This window comes from Ictalurus furcatus, chromosome 18, assembly GCF_023375685.1.
Source record: "Ictalurus furcatus strain D&B chromosome 18, Billie_1.0, whole genome shotgun sequence".
Lineage (NCBI taxonomy): Eukaryota > Metazoa > Chordata > Actinopteri > Siluriformes > Ictaluridae > Ictalurus > Ictalurus furcatus.
In genome coordinates this window covers 14,659,905-14,679,007 of record NC_071272.1, presented here as the reverse complement: position 1 = coordinate 14,679,007, position 19,103 = coordinate 14,659,905, and the positions used below count along the sequence as shown (strand labels likewise).

General features: G+C 38.1%; 1 protein-coding gene across 1 annotated transcript; it reads right to left on the bottom strand.

Moving 5' to 3' along the window:
• Positions 1–725: 725 nt before the first annotated feature.
• On the bottom strand, positions 726–15,346 carry LOC128622305 (porphobilinogen deaminase-like). The gene is made up of 14 exons (XM_053648700.1): positions 14,895–15,346; positions 12,406–12,468; positions 11,448–11,520; positions 11,152–11,201; positions 8,954–9,009; positions 8,723–8,800; positions 8,072–8,149; positions 7,775–7,850; positions 6,682–6,795; positions 4,721–4,759; positions 4,478–4,601; positions 4,295–4,344; positions 2,728–2,814; positions 726–2,457 (listed from the first exon to the last, which is right to left on the bottom strand). Exons 1-14 carry the CDS (start codon positions 14,928–14,930, stop codon positions 2,284–2,286), a joined length of 1,098 nt encoding a protein of 365 aa, XP_053504675.1. The 5' UTR covers positions 14,931–15,346; the 3' UTR covers positions 726–2,283.
• Between the last annotated feature and the right edge of the window lie 3,757 nt (positions 15,347–19,103).

Sequence of the window (19,103 nt, the reverse complement as noted above, 5' to 3'; positions counted from 1 at the left end):
GTACACCAGTAACGATAGTGTTGTAAAAAAATAAAATAAACCAACACGATTTATGTACTATAATATATACTGAAGTTAAAAGATATTCACTTTATGAAGCATTTTAAATTCAGTAGTTTTATTTCATGATAGATAAAATGCATGAGTGTTCCAGTTTACATTTAATAAATCAACTTTTTTTTCCTTCCGAAGATGTATTAGGAGCAAAAATGTGAAGTCCCAGAGGATCGGTTTGTAAAACACTAGTCAACACAGATAAACCTGAATGTGCTTACATAAACTTATATTCAATTGTGCCATAATCAGTTATTTTATGTCAGCACATAAGGTCACTAGTTCAATGTTTTTCATTCCAAACTTTCCTACTTTTTATTTTGTCTGATTAAGTTTGTGACTATTAGGTCAGTATGCCTGAACAGGCTGGGGGGTTTCAGTTCAATCCAGCAATTACTGGATGTAACTGAATGTGGAAAACTACAGGATTATTTTAACGGTGTATACATTTTCAGACTAATATAAGACAGTGATTTAATGTATATGTTCTGTAACACAAATCCACAGCTGCTTAAGCAGTAATGGCATGGATATGAGCTCAAAAAAATATAATAGTAATCAGAAGATTATGCACACAAATTGTAAGATTTTCAAGAAACAAGGTTTCTGAGACAAGGTATTATATGTTACACTGTATATCATGTTGTTCTATGTATTGTTCTTTATCAGACTGAAACATCAGTATGGTTTTATTTTGTGTGTGTGTGGGGGGGGGGGGGAGGGGATACTACACTGGAAGGTAAATGTAGCAATAAACACAATAAGTCAAATAAAGTTAAATTAACAACTTGACAATTAACCAAAAATAATAAACATTTAAAAGTAATTAAACAATAACAAGTAGATTAGATTGATCATATCATATTTGTATAGTTCTAATCATATTTGGATGAAATTATGTGAAGCATGATCACATAAGCACTAATCAGTAATAATACATTCACAAACTGGAAGTAACATCTCAGAGAGTTTCATATGTGAAGGAAAATATATTGGGGAAAAACACACACCACGTTTCCATAGTAATTCAAGTTTCATTTGCACAACGGCTTCAATTAGAAAATATTTTCTAAACCAAATTTCAACTTCTGATAGTATTACGTAAAAGGTCTACTGAAAAATAAGCTCATTCAAAATTAAGAAAAATGAAATAAATAAGAAATAAGGTGTTTGGAGGTAAAATAAAAGCAATCTGTCTTAAGGTCATCAGATACATTGAAATCATAGTGCGCCATCATGTATAAAATGATTATCACTTAAACAAAGCAGCTTTACGGAGAGTCAATTTGGAAACACCAATCAGCCTATAACGCATGTCTTTGGACTGGGGGCGGAAACCGGAGTACGCGGAGGAAACCGCCGAAGCACGGAGAGAACATGCACACGCAGGGCGGAGGTCAGATTCAAACCCCGAACTCTGAAGGTGCGAAGCAAACGTGCAAATCACCGTGCCCCTCCACAGCACAGCACTTCTGAAATCTCAAATCTGATTGGTCAGACAGTGTTGATTAATTTTATATTCCAGCAGCTCTGACAATAGTGCTGTAATTCAAAGCACAGGTTTATATGAACGTGCTCATTCAAATACATTATTGTTTCTATAGTAACAACCTGTACCGGAACTGGTACACCACATAAACTGATTAAAAAATTGCAGGTGTAGTTGGTGATTTGATGAACTTTTCGCTAAGATGTTTATTTAGCATTTATGGAAGGAGTCTCTTTAGTGTTAGTGCTCTTTGTAACAGCCAGAGCGGTAAAACTTAAAGCTGTAAGTTTTCCCGAAACAGGAAAGGAGGGAGGACATTGTGGTTTCTTGGCAACTTGACAAATTGCTTTTTAAAATTTTTATTTTTATTTTTTTAAACTATTATTACCTTCACTGAGAGTATGGTTAGGGAACATCTGTTTATAACTGATATACCAGAAGTGACGTTCCATAACCATAAATTATAAACTATAAAAGTGTCATTCTTTAATAAATAGAAAATTGTCAGCTTTGGCAAATTGCTGTTATATAAGAGGAATAAAACACTTCGGACATGATGTTATTGGAAAATAGTCAACTTCAGGGTGTTAACAGTAATTCTGCTTCACACCACGCCATCGTTGATTATTTTCCTATGACAGCATTCCACTGTAAAGATATAATAAAGAATGCATGTATTCACGTTTGACACGGCATTCACAGTCGGCTGCTGGATGATGGAATGAAAACAACAAACAAATCTACCGCGAATCATTAAGCTGTCTGGCTACAATCAGAATCTCTTTGGCTCCTTTGCTAAGCAGCAGATTGGCGAGGTCCACGCCGAGCTTCTCAGCTGCGTCCTGAGCCGCTCCCGACACCTTCAGCGCTGTGACTCCCACACGTTGCACTCCCTCATCAACCTTCTCCTGCTCCTAAACCAGGCAGTGATGTCCGAACATAAAAATGGGGAGTGATTTCATTTGAAAAACTCTGCTCATTATGCAAATGCTGTTTTAATGGAGTTCAATCACATGCTTGATCACTAGATTAGCTGTCCTGCAATTCTGTTTTTTTAAAAAAATCAGTATTAGTACATAGCACTTAAAAATGTAATTTACTCTGTATAATGCAATGTAACATTTTCTATCTATAGTGTGAAATAATGATAATGTGGGAAAACTAATATTTGGACTAATACTAACCTGATCCTCAGACTCAATGCTGGTCTGCATGGTCTCCTTCAGGCTGTCTGAGCCATCTAAACTGTACACTGCTCCTGTCAGATACAACTGAAAAATATCAACACAAACACAAGATCAGGAAAAATACTTCCTGTGGCTATTTAGGCTGCGTTCCTGCATGAACTATTGCAACGAATCTCATTGGTAATTATTCAGGACGGGTTTACAGAGATGTTTTTATGTAAATCTTGGTGGGGGCAAAACTAAGGTTAGGGTTAGGTGTTGATTTATGTGTTGACATAGCATTAATAATTATTTCAACGGAAGAGCCACTTTAATTTCAAAAGGAAGTTAAGACAAATTCAGATTCTTTGGTCTCTCTCTCACACACACACATACACTGCGATGTGCAGTGAAATGCTGTTTACGGATTTAGAGTATTTAAATAAAAGAGAGGGTGCATCTCAATCAGCTCCTAAGTTCAGTAGTCAGGGCACTGACTATCACAAAATCATTCCAGTTGGATCCACTGGATCGTTTGCTCCCTGAAAAAAATCCCAAAATGCACCTCAAAAGCCAGGCAGCATCGATGCTCACGGTGTTCCCTTACTGGAAACAACATCATATTTTCTGAAGCCTCTCAGCTCGAAGGAAAATGGCGGACGAACTCTCAGCCAACTTTTTCTACAAATTTAAGTAGCTTGATATTGAAGCACTGAAATGATTACTTATCCATCCATCCATCTTCTATACCGCTTATCCTCTTCAGGGTCACGGGGAAACCTGGAGCCTATTCCAGGGAGCATCGGGCACAAGGCGGGGTACACCCTGGACAGGGTGCCAATCCATCGCAGCGCACACTCACATACACAGACATTCACACACCCATTCATACACTACGGACACTTTGGACATGCCAATCAGCCTACCATGCATGTCTTTGGACTGGGGGAGGAAACCGGAGTACCCAGAGGAAACCCCCGCAGCAGGGGGAGAACATGCAAACTCCGCACACACACGGCCACGGAGGGAATCGAACCCCCGACCCTGGAGGTGTGAGATGAACGTGCTGACCACTAAGCCACCGTGCGCCCTATGATTACTTATGTTAGTCATTTTTTAGTTTGTTTGCGTCAAACGTCTTTTAAGTATTTAATAATTTAAATAAATAAATAAATAATTTACTAGCGAGTCTACGATCCTTCTTGAAATACCATGACAAACATGTGATTAAGCGAACAAATTTATTTGACAAATAAAACATAAATATCTTACGTTTGCCAGTGGTGAAGTTTTACAACGCAAGTACGTAATCATGTCACCAGAAATTGAGTTATCAGTGTCCCAATGTGTAGGGAACCAGGGTCCATACCAGTGCCTGAACTCGTGTACACGATATACTGATTCACGACCTAGGGAGCTGATTGAGAAGCTCCAAGAATTTACTAGCACTGAAGTAGGAAAAAGAAAACTATAACAATATAATATAAAGGATACAAAAGATAGATGGGGTTGGGGGGGAGTACTGTATGAGGAATAGTATGTGTGTGTGTGTGTGTGCGTGTGTGTGTGTGGTGTGGTCTTCTACCTGAGAATCCTTCACTTCAGTGTAAACAGCAACTGGAACACTGCATCCTCCTTCCTTAAATGAAGCAACACATTACAACCATAAAAGAGCTTAAGGAGAAATGAGCTTAAGAAGAGAGAAGTGTGTGAATGAGTGTGTGAATGAGTGAGAGAATCCAGAGCGCTCCAGGTTACAGCAGAATACTTGCCAGGCGTTTGAGGAAAGCTCTCTCAGCGATACAGCGCAGCACTGTGTCCTGATCATGCAGCACCGACACCATCTCCAGGATGTCCTCATCACAAGCTCTCACCTCCACAGCCAGAGCTCCCTGAGACACACCACAGCACGCGCACACACACACACACACACACACGATACTCTACTATAACGGACTGCACAGAGCCAAATCAACAAGCTCACTAGAAAACAAGCATCAAGGAGACCCACCTGTCCAACTGCATACATGCAATCATCAGGACCAAGGATCTGGAACAGCATGGAAAACACACAAGTAAGAATACTGATATAAACATTGAATTCAATTTAAATTGCATAATTTACTTTTCAAAATCGCTTTACAGAAATCCAGAAAAAACTCCTTGAGACATGAGGAAGAAACCTTGACTCATAAGGAAATGCATCCTCTTTCTAGCCAACAATACTGAACGTTCAGGGAACAGTTGGTTGTGGTTCCTGAAACATTCTGAGAACAACAGATCTTCTTTAGTTCCCATTTTGTTTATATACAATGTTAGCAATTTGTTGTGGTTCAGAGAATGTTCACTTGACTAATGCTTGATTTTGCTAACCTTTAAAGTATTTAAACCACTCAGGAACCTTTCAGTAACCCAGAATGGTTCGGAGAATATTCTCCTATCCCTATAGAACCCTGTTACTATCTATTGTAATTTCTATGTAAATGTGATAGATAGATAGATAGATAGATAGACACATACATACATACATACATATGGTCCTGTTATGAGACCATCAAAGAATATTTTGAGAACATTTCCAGAAGGTTAGGTTGCAGTTACAAAAAAGGTACGTTCACACATACAGCGACAAATTTTAGCAGCAAGAAAACTGGTTTGTTGCTTAACGTGGAATGCTATTGCACCACCCACCGATAAATGTTACTATGGAAACCAGTAGTAGGAACACCTACTGGTGACTTCATAGTACAGCAACTGGTGACTTGCCATGCTAAAAATCGATGCATGTGTGAACACACCTTAAGTTGTCATATAATCATAAGAGATCATCGTGTTTTAATGTTCCACCAAGGGTTAGGGAACTGAGCTGAATTTGTTAACCAAAATTCCCAGAATGTTATTAAATGGTTCCCAAAAAACAACCAAATGCTAACGTTAGGGAAACACTCTGTGTTTGCTGGATTCACCGGATAGTGGGATTATAAACCGTTACGCTTCACGAACTACACTGCAAAGTCAAACAGCACCAAGTGTATCGAAAGGTTGTTCAGCACAAGCATATTGTGAATAAGAGTCCAGGACCAGCAGAGGAAATTCTTTATGCTTACAGTAGCAGTTCTTATTTACAAACCAATAGTAGGTGAGTCAAAGGTGCAAAAGCACATAAATAAATCAGGCAAGTGAGAGAAGCCACTGAATAACTAAAGAGGTGCATTACTACAGCACAGTTAAAGTGTTACAACATTAGAACACAACCACATCCTTATTCCACACACTCAGACAGTATCAGTCATCTCCAAGTGCTAATAAAAAAAGATAGATTTTGATGGATGTCCTTAAAAGCGGCATGTCTAATAAAACTGAACAAATAAAATAAAACAAAAGGATAATCATAATAAATAATCCATCTAAACAGTTTGTCCTTCTGACTATTAGAGCTGAGAAAACAACATAGCCTCTGACTCAAGTCACACATCATGCACTATATGCTTAGTCTATAAACTGTGTAATTGAATATCAAGTACCAGGTATTTTGTACATCTCAAATTGAACACTAAGTGGAAATGACAACACAGAATCGCACACAATATCACAACCATATCAAAAACAACTGCCAAAAAAACCAACCCAAAATGTTCACTCTAAATGTTTTGTGTTCTTAGATGTCAATCATTTCAGAAAAATTCTAATTGAAGTAGAATGTGGCCAGTAAGTGTACGTCAACAGGGGATTAAATATGCATGATTTATTCAATTTCCCCATCAAGATTTTACTACTTGCTCTGAAAGAATGCAAAATACACAATTTCAGACAGCTTTTTAGATGTTTTTACATTTGGGTCCCACCATAGGAAGTAATTCAACCAGTTTGGTTTAATTAAACAAGCATAATAAACCTAACATTAAATGATTGTAAGGGTGCACTAATAAGAGGGGAACTTTGAGCTTTCTGAAGACAGAAACACAGAGATACCTGGCTGATTCTTCTTTCCCAGCCCATCCTCTTCAGTCCAGCTGCAGCCAGAATAATAGCAGCAAAGTCACTGCTCTCGTCCAGCTTCTTCAGGCGAGTGTTGAGATTACCTCTCTATGACACCTTGCTAAGGAAATGTTCATCTGATAATGTTCTAAATTGCTTCGAAGATATTTAACTTTTTTTTAAAAAAAAAACAAAAAAACAAAACAATTAAATGAAAGCAAAACCAAAAGTTCTGATATTAGGTTCCTCCATTTCCTCTTTACCTGGCCTGGTTGCCAAGTTAGGTCCTCAGTCATTGAATGTACAAGATCATGTCAGGAGTCTTGGAGTGATTTTAATCATCATTACTTTTCAACAAGCAAATCAGTACTGCTGTCAAGGGTAGCTTTTCTGATCTGAGATCTGATCTAGTAAAGACCTGGAAATTGTGATCATGGTTAGACTAATGCAACTCATTGTACAGTACATTGGTCTCTTGCAAACTGCGTTATCCCACCTACAGGTGGTTCAAAATGTGGCAGCTACGCTTTTAACAGGGTCAGGAAAGAGGAATCACATTCCCTCTGTATTAGCGTCTCTACGTTGCCTTTCCATGAAATTCAGGTTTAATTTAAATTTTCTGCTTTATTAAAACTTAGCGCTCAGGTCTTCTGATCAACTTCTTTTGAGAGTTCTTCACTGTCATTATAGAACTAGAGGTGATCGTGCCTTTGTGCTGTGGTGCCTTTTCCTCTTTGAAAATGTGTTTTATTCTTTAGCTTTTGAATAGGTCCATTAATAGGTTGACATAGGTAAATACTTGATGCTGTATTTAAAGGTATCTATTTGTTAATTATTATTTATTTATTTTTTAAAATGATTATTATTATTATTATTATTATTTGTATACATGTGTATGTATTGTTTGTACCATCTGTGTTTATGTATGTACCATCATTGTTTATCTGTTCGATCGATCTGTAAAGCACTTTGGGACAACTTCTGTTGTTTTTAAATGTGCTCTAACAATAAAGGTGGACTTGACATTCTGATTTGATATATTTAAGCAAGAAATCAGCAGAGTGGAAATAAAGCATTAGAAAGATACAATGTCCTTAAATTCCAGGTGAGGAAACCGTTTCTTTAGCTGCGCAGCCCGGCGAAGGGAACTCGTGCCTATAATACTAAATAAGGAACATTCAAGACATAGTTCCACATGAAACAAATCAAAACAACCAATTCAAAAAACAGATAACTTAAAACACAGAACAGATGATAAAGCAGCATTTGTATTTCCTAATTTGTAAGTTGCTTTGGAAAAAAGCATCTGCTAAATGAATAAATGAAATGTAAATGTAAAGAACCACTACAGGACACTGTTGGTGTAATAGAAGACCCGTCATACCTCTTGTTTGGCAGTGAATCAAGACATTTTGCAACACTTTTGGGGTGCAAAACTACTGCATCAGAGGGGTTTTCTCGCCTTTGGAGGAAATAAATATGTTCGTTAAATAGGTTGGCATCATCAGGTATGTGCAATGTTCATTTTGCTATGGCATGCTGTTCTCTAAAAACTTGATCAAATCATGAAAAAAGCACTCTTAGCAACAAAGATTTTAATCATCTTCAGGCAGTCTGACTGCTTTTACTGCTGAATTTGGTAAAGTGGCTCTTTGCCAAAGTGAGATTTATGAGTGGACTCCAAGGCAGGTTAAAAAGTAGCCTAAATAAAAACATTTCTACATCATTTTGGTCAAATTTTTTGAATTTAGCCACAGCAGCATCTGGTGGGTTTTCCCAGACCTCTACACAAATACATATTCACCTCTAAATGACCATTTTTTTTAGTAGTGTTAAAGCAACTGGACTGGACCTGGCCAATTCTACTATAGATTATATAAATGAACAAAACCTACTGTCAGCTGTTTGACCATCTAGTTCTGCTCAAACAAACTTTGCATCATGAAAGGAACCATAGGCCGAGGAACATCTAAAAGACTTTAAAGCCAGCCCTTGTGTTTTCTCAGTACAGAGAACATACTTTTGTTCTACTTACTTAAGGACGGCTCCTATAGTAAAACCCACAGGAAGACTCGTGGGCAAGTCTTTCAAAGAGTGGACGACCAGGTCAACCCTGTGAAGACATAAAGATCAACGGCATCTTTCATACTGACACACACACAAAAAAAACCCCAGTGCGTCTCAATACACATCAAACACCTGGTGCTGTACATGGCTACTGAACATAACACTCGGCGGATGTCAAGATCATCAAAGGTGTACTTACTCTTTTCTTTCCAAAGCATTCTCTAACTCCTTTGTGAAGAGACTCTTTTCCCCAATCTTTGACAGAGAAAATAAATGCTGTGAGATTATATGCCAGGGAAAACAACACAAAACAAATGGCAAACATATTACACTTGCAGTTCTGCCATTCTAACATGGTGACATGTAGCTTTGAGTGGCTCAAGAAAATCCAGACTAGAGCATGTCTGTAATGATCACATGACATTTCAGCTGGCTGTTACTCGTCACAAACATAATGCATCTTTTCTATTGAATTAATGTCACTTTTGTTATACAACAATACAGTGAATACAATGTATACAGTGTAATAATGCATATATACAGCTGTTTATTAACACTGAAAATAATGAAATTAAATTTCTGCCTTTCTGAAGTCTAATTAGGCAGAAATTGATGTCAGAGTGTGTTTTGACCTAGGGAATCAAGGGATGTCTGGCTTTTAAATTTTGGACACACAGTTAAAAAATAATGCTTCCAAATTAGTCGCAAATTTGACCTGAGGGTAGCACTACAGCGTTGGCAGCACTTGGCCAAAATTTGGTCACAATATTCTTCAGACCCTCCCCAGTCAGTGTGCCAAATTTCACCACTTTTTATCAGACGATTCTATTGACTGTCATAGACAACCTAGCCAGAAGAAGAAGAATTAAAGCTGCAAGCAGCATTTTCGGGGGCCAAACACCAGAACTCGGTGAGCCGCACACTCATAGTTGCGCTTTGCTTAAGCAATCACAGGAGGGAATAGGCAAAGGCCTTGCTTTTACAAGACAAACTAAAACAATAAATAAATATATAAACCTATATACTGGATAATACTGTACTATGTTAATAAATAATGCAGGATTCTGTACTAATGTACTAAATATTGTTATTTATAGCAAGTTCTAGCTCAAGCAGCCCAATCACTCCACTAAGCATTACTTGATTACATGTCAGGGTAAAGGAATAAAACACAACAGGGTGTGCAGTTATAGGAAAATAATCAATGATAGGATGGTGTGATGCCGGCCAATGTGAAGCGTAGTATGACTGTCATCACCCAGAAGTTATTCAATTATTTTCCAATAACAGCATGTCACAATGTGTTTTATTCCTATTATACCACAGTCATCTGGCAATTTTTGTTTTATTTCTCGGCAGATCAACGAGACATAGTAATTGTTTTTTTACAGAAAGCGTCACCATATCAATGATTCTACGTTCTTCCTTCGTTAAATAAGAGCGTGGTTATTAAACAGCACCGTCTTTGAGATGAGACGTTAAACCGAGGTCCTGACTCTCTGTGGTCATTAAAAATCCCAGGACACTTTTGCATCAAAGAGAAGACACTGTATACCCCAGTGTCCTGGCGAAATTCCCCACTTTCCCTTCAATATCATGGCCCCCTAATAATCTCCATCTCTGAACTGCTGATGTGTGGTGGGCGTTCTGGCGCATTATGGCTGCCATCACATCATCCAGGTGGATGCTACACACTAGTGGTGGTTGACAATACACACCGCAAATCCCCCACCCCCCCACTTTGTAAAGCGCTGTGAGTGTCTAGAAAAGCGCAATATAAATGTAACGGTAATCTGTTTATTACTAGGTTGTTATCATAGAAACGATAACATCAGAATGAGCATATTAATATAAATCTGTGATCTGCCTTCCAGCTGGAATTACTCTCGTACTCTTATTCTTTTAATTGACACCTTCAGACCAATCATATTCAAGAACTGAACTGTGCTGTGGTATGACAGTGATGATAACATAATCGTGTTTTGATACTACATTGTGTTGATACTACATGCTATGGAATCTAATAATTAAATCACGGTCAGCTCGAATAACTACAATTGGATGATTATGTAATAATTGTGACAGTATTGCATCAGAGCTGCCCTCTCCATTTATTAATTGTCATTGATTAATTCTTTGAAATTGAAACCGTTTTTGCCTGTTGAATCGAACACCAGCTTTTACTCATCTTCCAAACCTCCCCAGGGTTTTAGAACATTTATTCACACTGAGAATGGGAAGCGAGTGAAAGACAAACAGAGAGAACATGATGGCATGCAATTCGTTGTTTTTGTTGGTTTTATTACATGCAGGGAGAGGCATTTCGAAATCTTGCAGCTCATGTATCAGACACTTCTGGAAAAGTCTAGAAGAAATCTTCAAAACAAAAAGGCTTACCTTTGACAGAGCCGTGTCAAGTATTTTGTCACCTAATGTTGACATGGCCACTGTAACAGCATAAGTTTGAAACATAGCTGATTGCATCGTTCTTGAGATGGAGACACTAAACTCAGCAGTGAACACTTAATTCAGATTCAGGATTGATATAACATATATATGTTATAACATTATATATACATATATACACACACATACACGATAAACTCACAATGATTTTCAAATGATCTCGTTATCAGGTCAGAGCTAAGTAGGCACTATGTTGCTGTTTCACATGTTGTACAAAGAGCTCTTACCTATTTCAAAGTGCACGTCAGGGTGCAAGTCTTTAAGCTTCTCTGCCACGCTGTCTGTCTGAATGCGAGCAAGCTTAAATGCACAAATACACAGTGATGAGATTAGATTGCATTGTTCATGTATAGGTTAGGCATCATCACAGCATCATTAAGAACAATTCCATGAATTCCTTCCTCAAGATACAAAATGGATGGTAAAAAGAATAAAAAAAGAGTTAAAGTACTCAGATACATAAGTATATACACTCACCGGCCACTTTAATAAGAACACCTGCTCAATTATCCAGTCAGTTATTTATGTTTCAGTGGTGCAAGTTGGTGAGCCTTTGCCCACTGATGCCTCGGTTCTTGGCTGACAGACGTGGAACCTGATACCGTTGTAGCCGATCCGCTTCAAGGTTTGACGTGCTACGAGTTCTGAGATGCTTTTCTGCTCACCGTGTTTTTAAACAGTGGTTATTTCCATTTCTGTAAGCCTTCCTGTCAGCTTGAAACAGTCTGGCCATTCTTCTCTGACTTTTCTCATCTCAAGGTATATCCAGCCTCACATTGTTTTTCCTCACCATTTCATGAAAACTCAAGTGAAAATCGCAGGAGAACAGCAGGTTCTGAAATACTCCAACCAGCCTGTCTAGCACCAACACCCATGTTTGATGTGAACCTCTGGACCTGTATCTACATGCTTTTATTTACTGCACCACAGCTACATGAATGGCTGATTGGATAATCGCATGAATGTGCAGTTGTACAATACAGGCTTTTCTAATAAGTGGCCAGTGAGTGTAATGCATTAAACAATGCAGGGACTATAACAAAGATCTTGTTGCTTTCATGCTTTATTTATGATACAGATTTGAATGGCTCCAGTGCATGTTCAAATGTATGACACAAAGCTCCATGCTCTGACTATTACACAATCTGGATGGATGGATGGAAGTGTTACATTCTGCTCACTTACCTGGCTTTTCCTCGTCCCGATGCGGATGACCCTGCTGGCTTTGCCGTCTCCATCCTGTGAAATCTACGCAGACAAACACCAGAATGGAATTTAAACAGAAATTAGAGGTCAAAGGGCATTTCTGACTGGCTCCTCTTACCAAGATGTATTTAAATGACCCTTCTGCCATGGTCTAATATAATGAGTAGTGATATAATTTGGACGATTGTTCAGACAAGAAGTGTAGAATGTGATGTAGAAAGTTACAGGGTGACATTATCAGGGTGGGGCTATGTGTGTGTGTGTGTGTGTGTGTGTGTGTGTGTGTGTGTGTGTGTGTGTGTGTTGCGGGTCTCCACCCTGCCTCCTGGCTTTGGTGATTAGGTGGCCGCCTGTTAAGGTTCAGTTACAAAGGCACTGATAATCTTTTACATCTGCACACATCAGCTGCATCACTCAAAAAGCCCCGAGAATGCATGAACTTGCTGCTATTAGTACTGATTAGTACTTTTTTTTAAAAATGAGCAACAATGTTCAATTCTGCATCTGATTAGTCAGAAGGTGTTGATTCACTTCCTAGAACAGCAGCGCTGATGGTGACTGAAGTTTATTTTTGAACGCTCTTGTTCTAATATGTTAGCATTTCTATACAGGGTGTCCCACAAATCTCAATACAATCTTAAAACTTTTTAGCAAAATGTCTTCCAATATTCTTCATACTTAGTTCATATTTTTACATACACACATTATATTATATTATATTTTATATATATATATATATTATATTTTATATATATATATATATATATATATATATATATATATATATATATATATATATATACACACACACACACACATATGTGTGTGTGGTGGTGTATGTATTCCACATAGCTTTTAAGAATGCCTTTGACAAAAGAAGAACGTATTGAAATCATTCTCATGGCTGATCGAGAAGCTGTCGCAAGGTTGTGATGAACTTTAACAGGAAACTTAAGGACACTGATGCCAAACGTACGAACAAATACAAAAAGACTGGAAATGATAAATGGTCTGCACTTATATATCACTTTTTTAACCTCAGCGGTTCTACAAAGCGCTTTACACTGGTTCTCATTCACCCATTCTCTCACACACACAAACACACACACACACACACACACCAATGGTAGCAGAGCTGAGCAAGTTGGGGTTCAGTGCACAAGGACACTTCGGCATGTGGAGTCATGTGGGCCGGGAATCTGAACCATCAACCCTACGATTAGTGGACAACCTACTCTACCACCTGAGCCACAGCCACCCACAAGTGTTGCGGACCCTTACTGCCATTCCCACTTCCGAGCTGAGCGCATCTCATCGCCCCGTTGTCCTGAACAATTTGGAGCACTTCCTCATAATGGGTGAGATATATTTTTATTATTGCTTAATGTTACACATATTTCTTCTCTAATTCTAAGTTTGTTTATATGTTTTTGGTGCTTCTTAGACATTCTGTGAGTATATGTGTGTGTTTCTCAAAACATCGTATGAGTGTGTGTTTTTCAACTTTATGCTTTTTCCATGTCATGTATAGATACCTGTTTCCTACAGTCTTTGCATATGCTTGTACATGTATTTATGTGGATATATTTTAAGTGTTACCACTACTGTTTTATCTCATTTTTGTCCTTTCTCTCTGATCTCTGTCCAGCTGATCAACGGCCACCTGCAGCTGGTCTTTCTCTCTCTTGGCTGCTCAATCTCACAGGCCCGGGTGAATATATACGTCATCAACTGGCTTATTTGGCCGTCGATGTTACAGCTCTGCTGGAACATCTCTGCTCTTCACCTGTACCCACAGGGTTTCCGCATCCTCCCGCTTATCGTATGATTCCATCAGTGACCTATGTTCATGCTTCCACTCCAACTGAAGCTCAACTTTTTCCCATAACTTCTGTGGAGGGCCCGTTTACTCTTTCCTCTGATGATGATAGTTGCTTTGCTACAAACACACCATATGGCCTTTCACCTACAAATGATTCAAGTCCTGTTCCCTCCCCGGAATATTATATGTATGTTAGTGATTCTCAATAAACTACATACTCTGTTACCCTTGTGTTTTCCTGTATCTTAAATTTAGTCCCACAATAAATTATTCCACAAATTCAGTTTAACGATATTTCGCTTATTTTACTACTGTTTGCAGAAATGTCCTTATGTATCGTGATATGATATTTTTGTCATATCGCCCAGCCATAGTTTAATCCCTTACATAGGAAACCTAATTCTTTTATCTCCATTAGTCTCATCCATTAGTTCTTTTATCTCCTTCCTCTCACTCACTCACTCTCTCTCTCTCTCTCTCACACACACACTCACACTCACACACACACACACACACACACACACTCTGAACATATACACACACCGATCATTCATGTATTCGCCATTAATAAACAAGTTCAATCTACTTTGATTCCTTAATAAATCTGACCGAGATGTGGATTAAAAATAAACGCGAAAGATGTTACCTGAGAATTTGTTTCTGGTTTTTTGTCTGCAGACATCTTTCCAAGCTCTGAGATATTTCCTACACAATCACTAAGATGGACATGTGAACAATCCCCGACGTTTAAATACCGCTTTTCCCCCGCGTTAAACGCAACTGAGAGTCAGAAGCTTTGCGTTAAACCGAGGACTCTTAACACCAGCAACTATCCTGATGCTGATTCTTATTCTTCTGTTAGTTTACAGAGCATACGGTCTTGTATACTGCCACCTAGAGGACACACTGAAATCACTGTGAACCACATAACGCGTGGAATGGACACGCTGGAAAGAATAATCCTGTCAAATTACAGGTCAAAACATTTGTGACGACAACATTTTCAAAATAAAGGTGTACACGGTTTTACCAGTCCACAACTCAAAATATATAACCTTTCCTAATTGTTTGCACTCGCTGCTGAAAAAACAAAACAAAACAAAACAAAACAAAACAAAACAACAGAAACCCTCATAGAATTTGTAACGGGTTTAATGGGTATAATGGAAATTGTTTTGGTGTTAATGCAACCTGTAATAGTCCCTGAGGGTCTCTACGGGTAATTTGTTGCCTTCTACTGGTGGCAGGTTATGTCTAGTGGATACCATTAAGGACTTACGTCCTTAATACGTCTTACTATGTAATGGAAACCATTTGGTAATGATTTTAATGGTTAACAGCTGATGGTTTGCAGTGGTATTTGTAGTGTAAACCATTTGAATTTCTTTGATGGTTTCTATAGTTTTATATCAGGGACTGATATACATTACTAAATGTACAGTAGGTGTATATTTACAATATAGCATGGTACAATGGAACTATCAAAACAAGCTTGGAATAAAGATTTGGGTAGCAATTTTATATATATATATATATATATATATATATATATATATATATATATATATATATGTGTGTGTGTGTGTGTGTATGTATACACACACACGCACACACACACACACACACACACACATATATATATATATATATATATATATATATATATATATATATATATATATATATATATATATATATATATATAGATAGATAGATATATATATATATGTGTGTGTGTGTGTGTGTGTGTGTGTGTAAAATATGTATCCTTCAGAGCACCATTAAATCCATTATATTAAAATGGAATGAATGTGACACACCAGTTACTCTGTCAAGAGCTGGGCATCCACCAAAATTTTGTAAATTTGTAAAGAGGGAATTAGCTGCAGAAGCAGCCAAACGTAACTTTTTACAAAAGAGTGGCAGTCTATATGAATTCTTATTTACGGTTTGCCAAAAGCCATGTTGAAGACTGTGGGAAAAGCTTCTCTGGTATGATGAGACCAAAACTTTTGGGCTGTGGCACAAATCACTACATTTGATGGAAACATAACACTGCTCATCACTCTGAGAACATTCCCATGATGAAGCATGGGGGTGGTACCATTATGTTGAGCGGTACCCTTGGCCTCTTAGTTGCATGTCTGACTGATGTCCTCCTAATTCAATCACAGATTTTTGATGGCCAACCCACTCCAGGGAATGCAATATTTATTTATATATTTGATATACGGATTTTCTCAAGCTTTTCAATATTATGGGCTGTTTTGTGTAGCTTATACTTAGCTATATATTGTATAGCTATACAAGCTTATAGCTTGACATATAATTCCAATTAATCCCGTTTCAGTTTCAGGTTAGTACACTACAAAATTCTGGGGGTGGGGGGTTATAATATTGTATACTATATATTTTAACTCTCAAGTTCTGAGAGGTGAACTCAAGACTATAGACGTCACTGAACATGAACAGCTCATGGACAGTTTCATCCTTGGAAAGGGGCCCAGACATCAGAAAATTTATAGAGATTTCTCAATCACCCACTCCCAGTACCACATCTGATTGAATAATTTTTTACATTTTTGGTGGACTTTCCTTTATAATTATGATAATTAATCTATTGGTATCATTCTTACTCTAATTAGATCATGTTTGGGGTTGGATTCTTCTTGTAAATACCATACTAACCCTGAGTTAATGTTATCAATAAAACCAACTACAGAAGTGTAGCTTTACAGTTAGTCCAGCAGGAGGTGTCACAGATGCCCAACCCTGGTCCTGGAGTACCCACTGTCCTGCTTATTTTAGTATCTTCCCTACTCTAACACACCCACTTCAACTCAGGCAAGGCTGATATATTATTTTAATCAGGTGTGTTTGGAACAGTAAAATGTGCAAGACAGGGGTTACACAGGTTGGACCCTGTGGTGTAATGAAGCCCTGCTACAGCAGTCAGGATGGCCAAGCGGTCTTCCCTGGAGGTGTGGGTTCAAATCCCACTTCTGACAGTGCTGAGCTGTTTTTCACTAGATCAGTGGTTGCAACATTAAGAAGGCCCTTAACCCTCAATTGCTCAGTTATATGAGATGGATAAGGATGTCTGTAGAAATGCCATAAATGTAAACTTGTGAGCTTTAGCTGTAGTTCAGTCCACAACTAACACTGCAATTAGATTTGCATAAAGCAATATATAGCTTTTTAATAGCACATTATACACCCAAATATGAACAGTTATCTATGCTGATTTCTTTTAAATAGTGGTTGTTCTTTCTAATAAATAATGTAGTCTATAACCTATACTACCTGCAATATTTCAACGTCCCTCTTAAAAATGGTTGCTTAGATCTCATCTCATGCTTTAAATCTGGCAGACAAACAAACAAACAAACAGTTAATTTAATTGGGAAAAAACCCATTCATAATGGCTACCACAGTTACATTTACAGAGCAACATCTATTCCGCTTTAAATTAATTAAATTAATTGTAATGTAGGAATAGGCCAAACCCCAACAGACAACAAATCCAGAGAACAGAGAAAATACATTTATATAATCTTATCAATTAAACCACTAATCCATTAAGCCGTTTCGGTTGCAATGAAGAACAGATGAACTATCTTCAAGGATGCTTTTACATATGCAGCATTCAGTCCATTTGAATAAAACGCTGAGTTTTCCTTCCCTCTCTGTGCAGTTTGTTTAGGCAGGTGAGAACACAGCAATCGCACTCAGGTACTGAGCAAAATAATCAAGAGCATGTAGGCGAGGTGGTCTCTGTCCTGTTCTGTGCAAAAGCTAGAGCAATGAGAAAGCAATTAGTCCCTGAATTGACCCAACCACAGGAAGTGAACCAAACCTGCTGTGTGTTTTGGATAACTGGAATTTTTGTAAATGTGTGCTGTTAAAATGAGACAACAGATAGAGCTGTAACACTACAGAAATGCCATGGGTTCTGGATATTTGGACCAACAAACAAAAAAGAGAAAATAAATATAATTATCTAGTAAAATACACTGAGCACAGGCGCCATGTTTTGTTGTGCTTGTGTGATTTTTGCGATTTCTGTGTGCACTTGATAAAGGTTTGTTTCATTCACTATATACTTCTGACCAATGAATGAACAAGTTTTATGATGACATTTTCAGACCTATGTGCCTCTACTATGTACACTGTGAAAACAAAACAAACTAAATGGGGAGGGACCCCAAAAGTATCAATTTTGCGCAACTGTAATATTCTGCATCCTGCTAGAGTACAAACCACGCCCGTTACAAGGTACGCCTACTATTACAAGTTATGCCCACAACAAATACATAAAACATCCGTCAATATTACAAACCACGCCCCTTACAAGATACACCCACTATTACAAGTTATGCCCACAACAAATACATAAAACATCCGTCAGGACTACAAACCACGCCCACTATTACAAGTTATGCCCACAACATAACATATCTGTCAGGATTACCCCATCCAGGGTGTACCCTGCCTTGTGCCCCATGCTCCCTGGGATAGGCTCCAGGTTCCCAGCGACCCAGTAGGATAAGCAGTATAGAAAATGGATGGATGGATCCGTCAGGATTACGAACCACGCCCCTTACAAAGCATGGCCACTATTAAACCACTAATCCATTATGCTGTTTCAGTTGTAATGAAGAACAGATAAACTATCTTCAAGGATGCTTTTACATATGCAGCATATCAGACTCTACCTCACCGAACAGGCTACACAAATACTAGTCCAGGCTCTTGTTATCTCAAAACTGGACTACTGCAACTCACTATTCTCGGGCCTCCCGGCCAGCTCCATCAAACCCCTTCAAATGATTCAGAATGCAGCAGCACACCTCGT

Coding starts and splice junctions, on each gene's coding strand:
- LOC128622305 (XM_053648700.1), bottom strand. CDS start 14,930: ATGTCTGCAGACAAAAAACCAGAAACAAATTCTCAG. Junction 11,202..11,447: donor TGACGTGCACTTTGAAATAG/GTAAGAGCTCTT, acceptor ATGCTGTTACAG/TGGCCATGTCAACATTAGGT. Junction 4,345..4,477: donor TTTCCTCAAACGCCTGGCAA/GTATTCTGCTGT, acceptor CATTTAAGGAAG/GAGGATGCAGTGTTCCAGTT.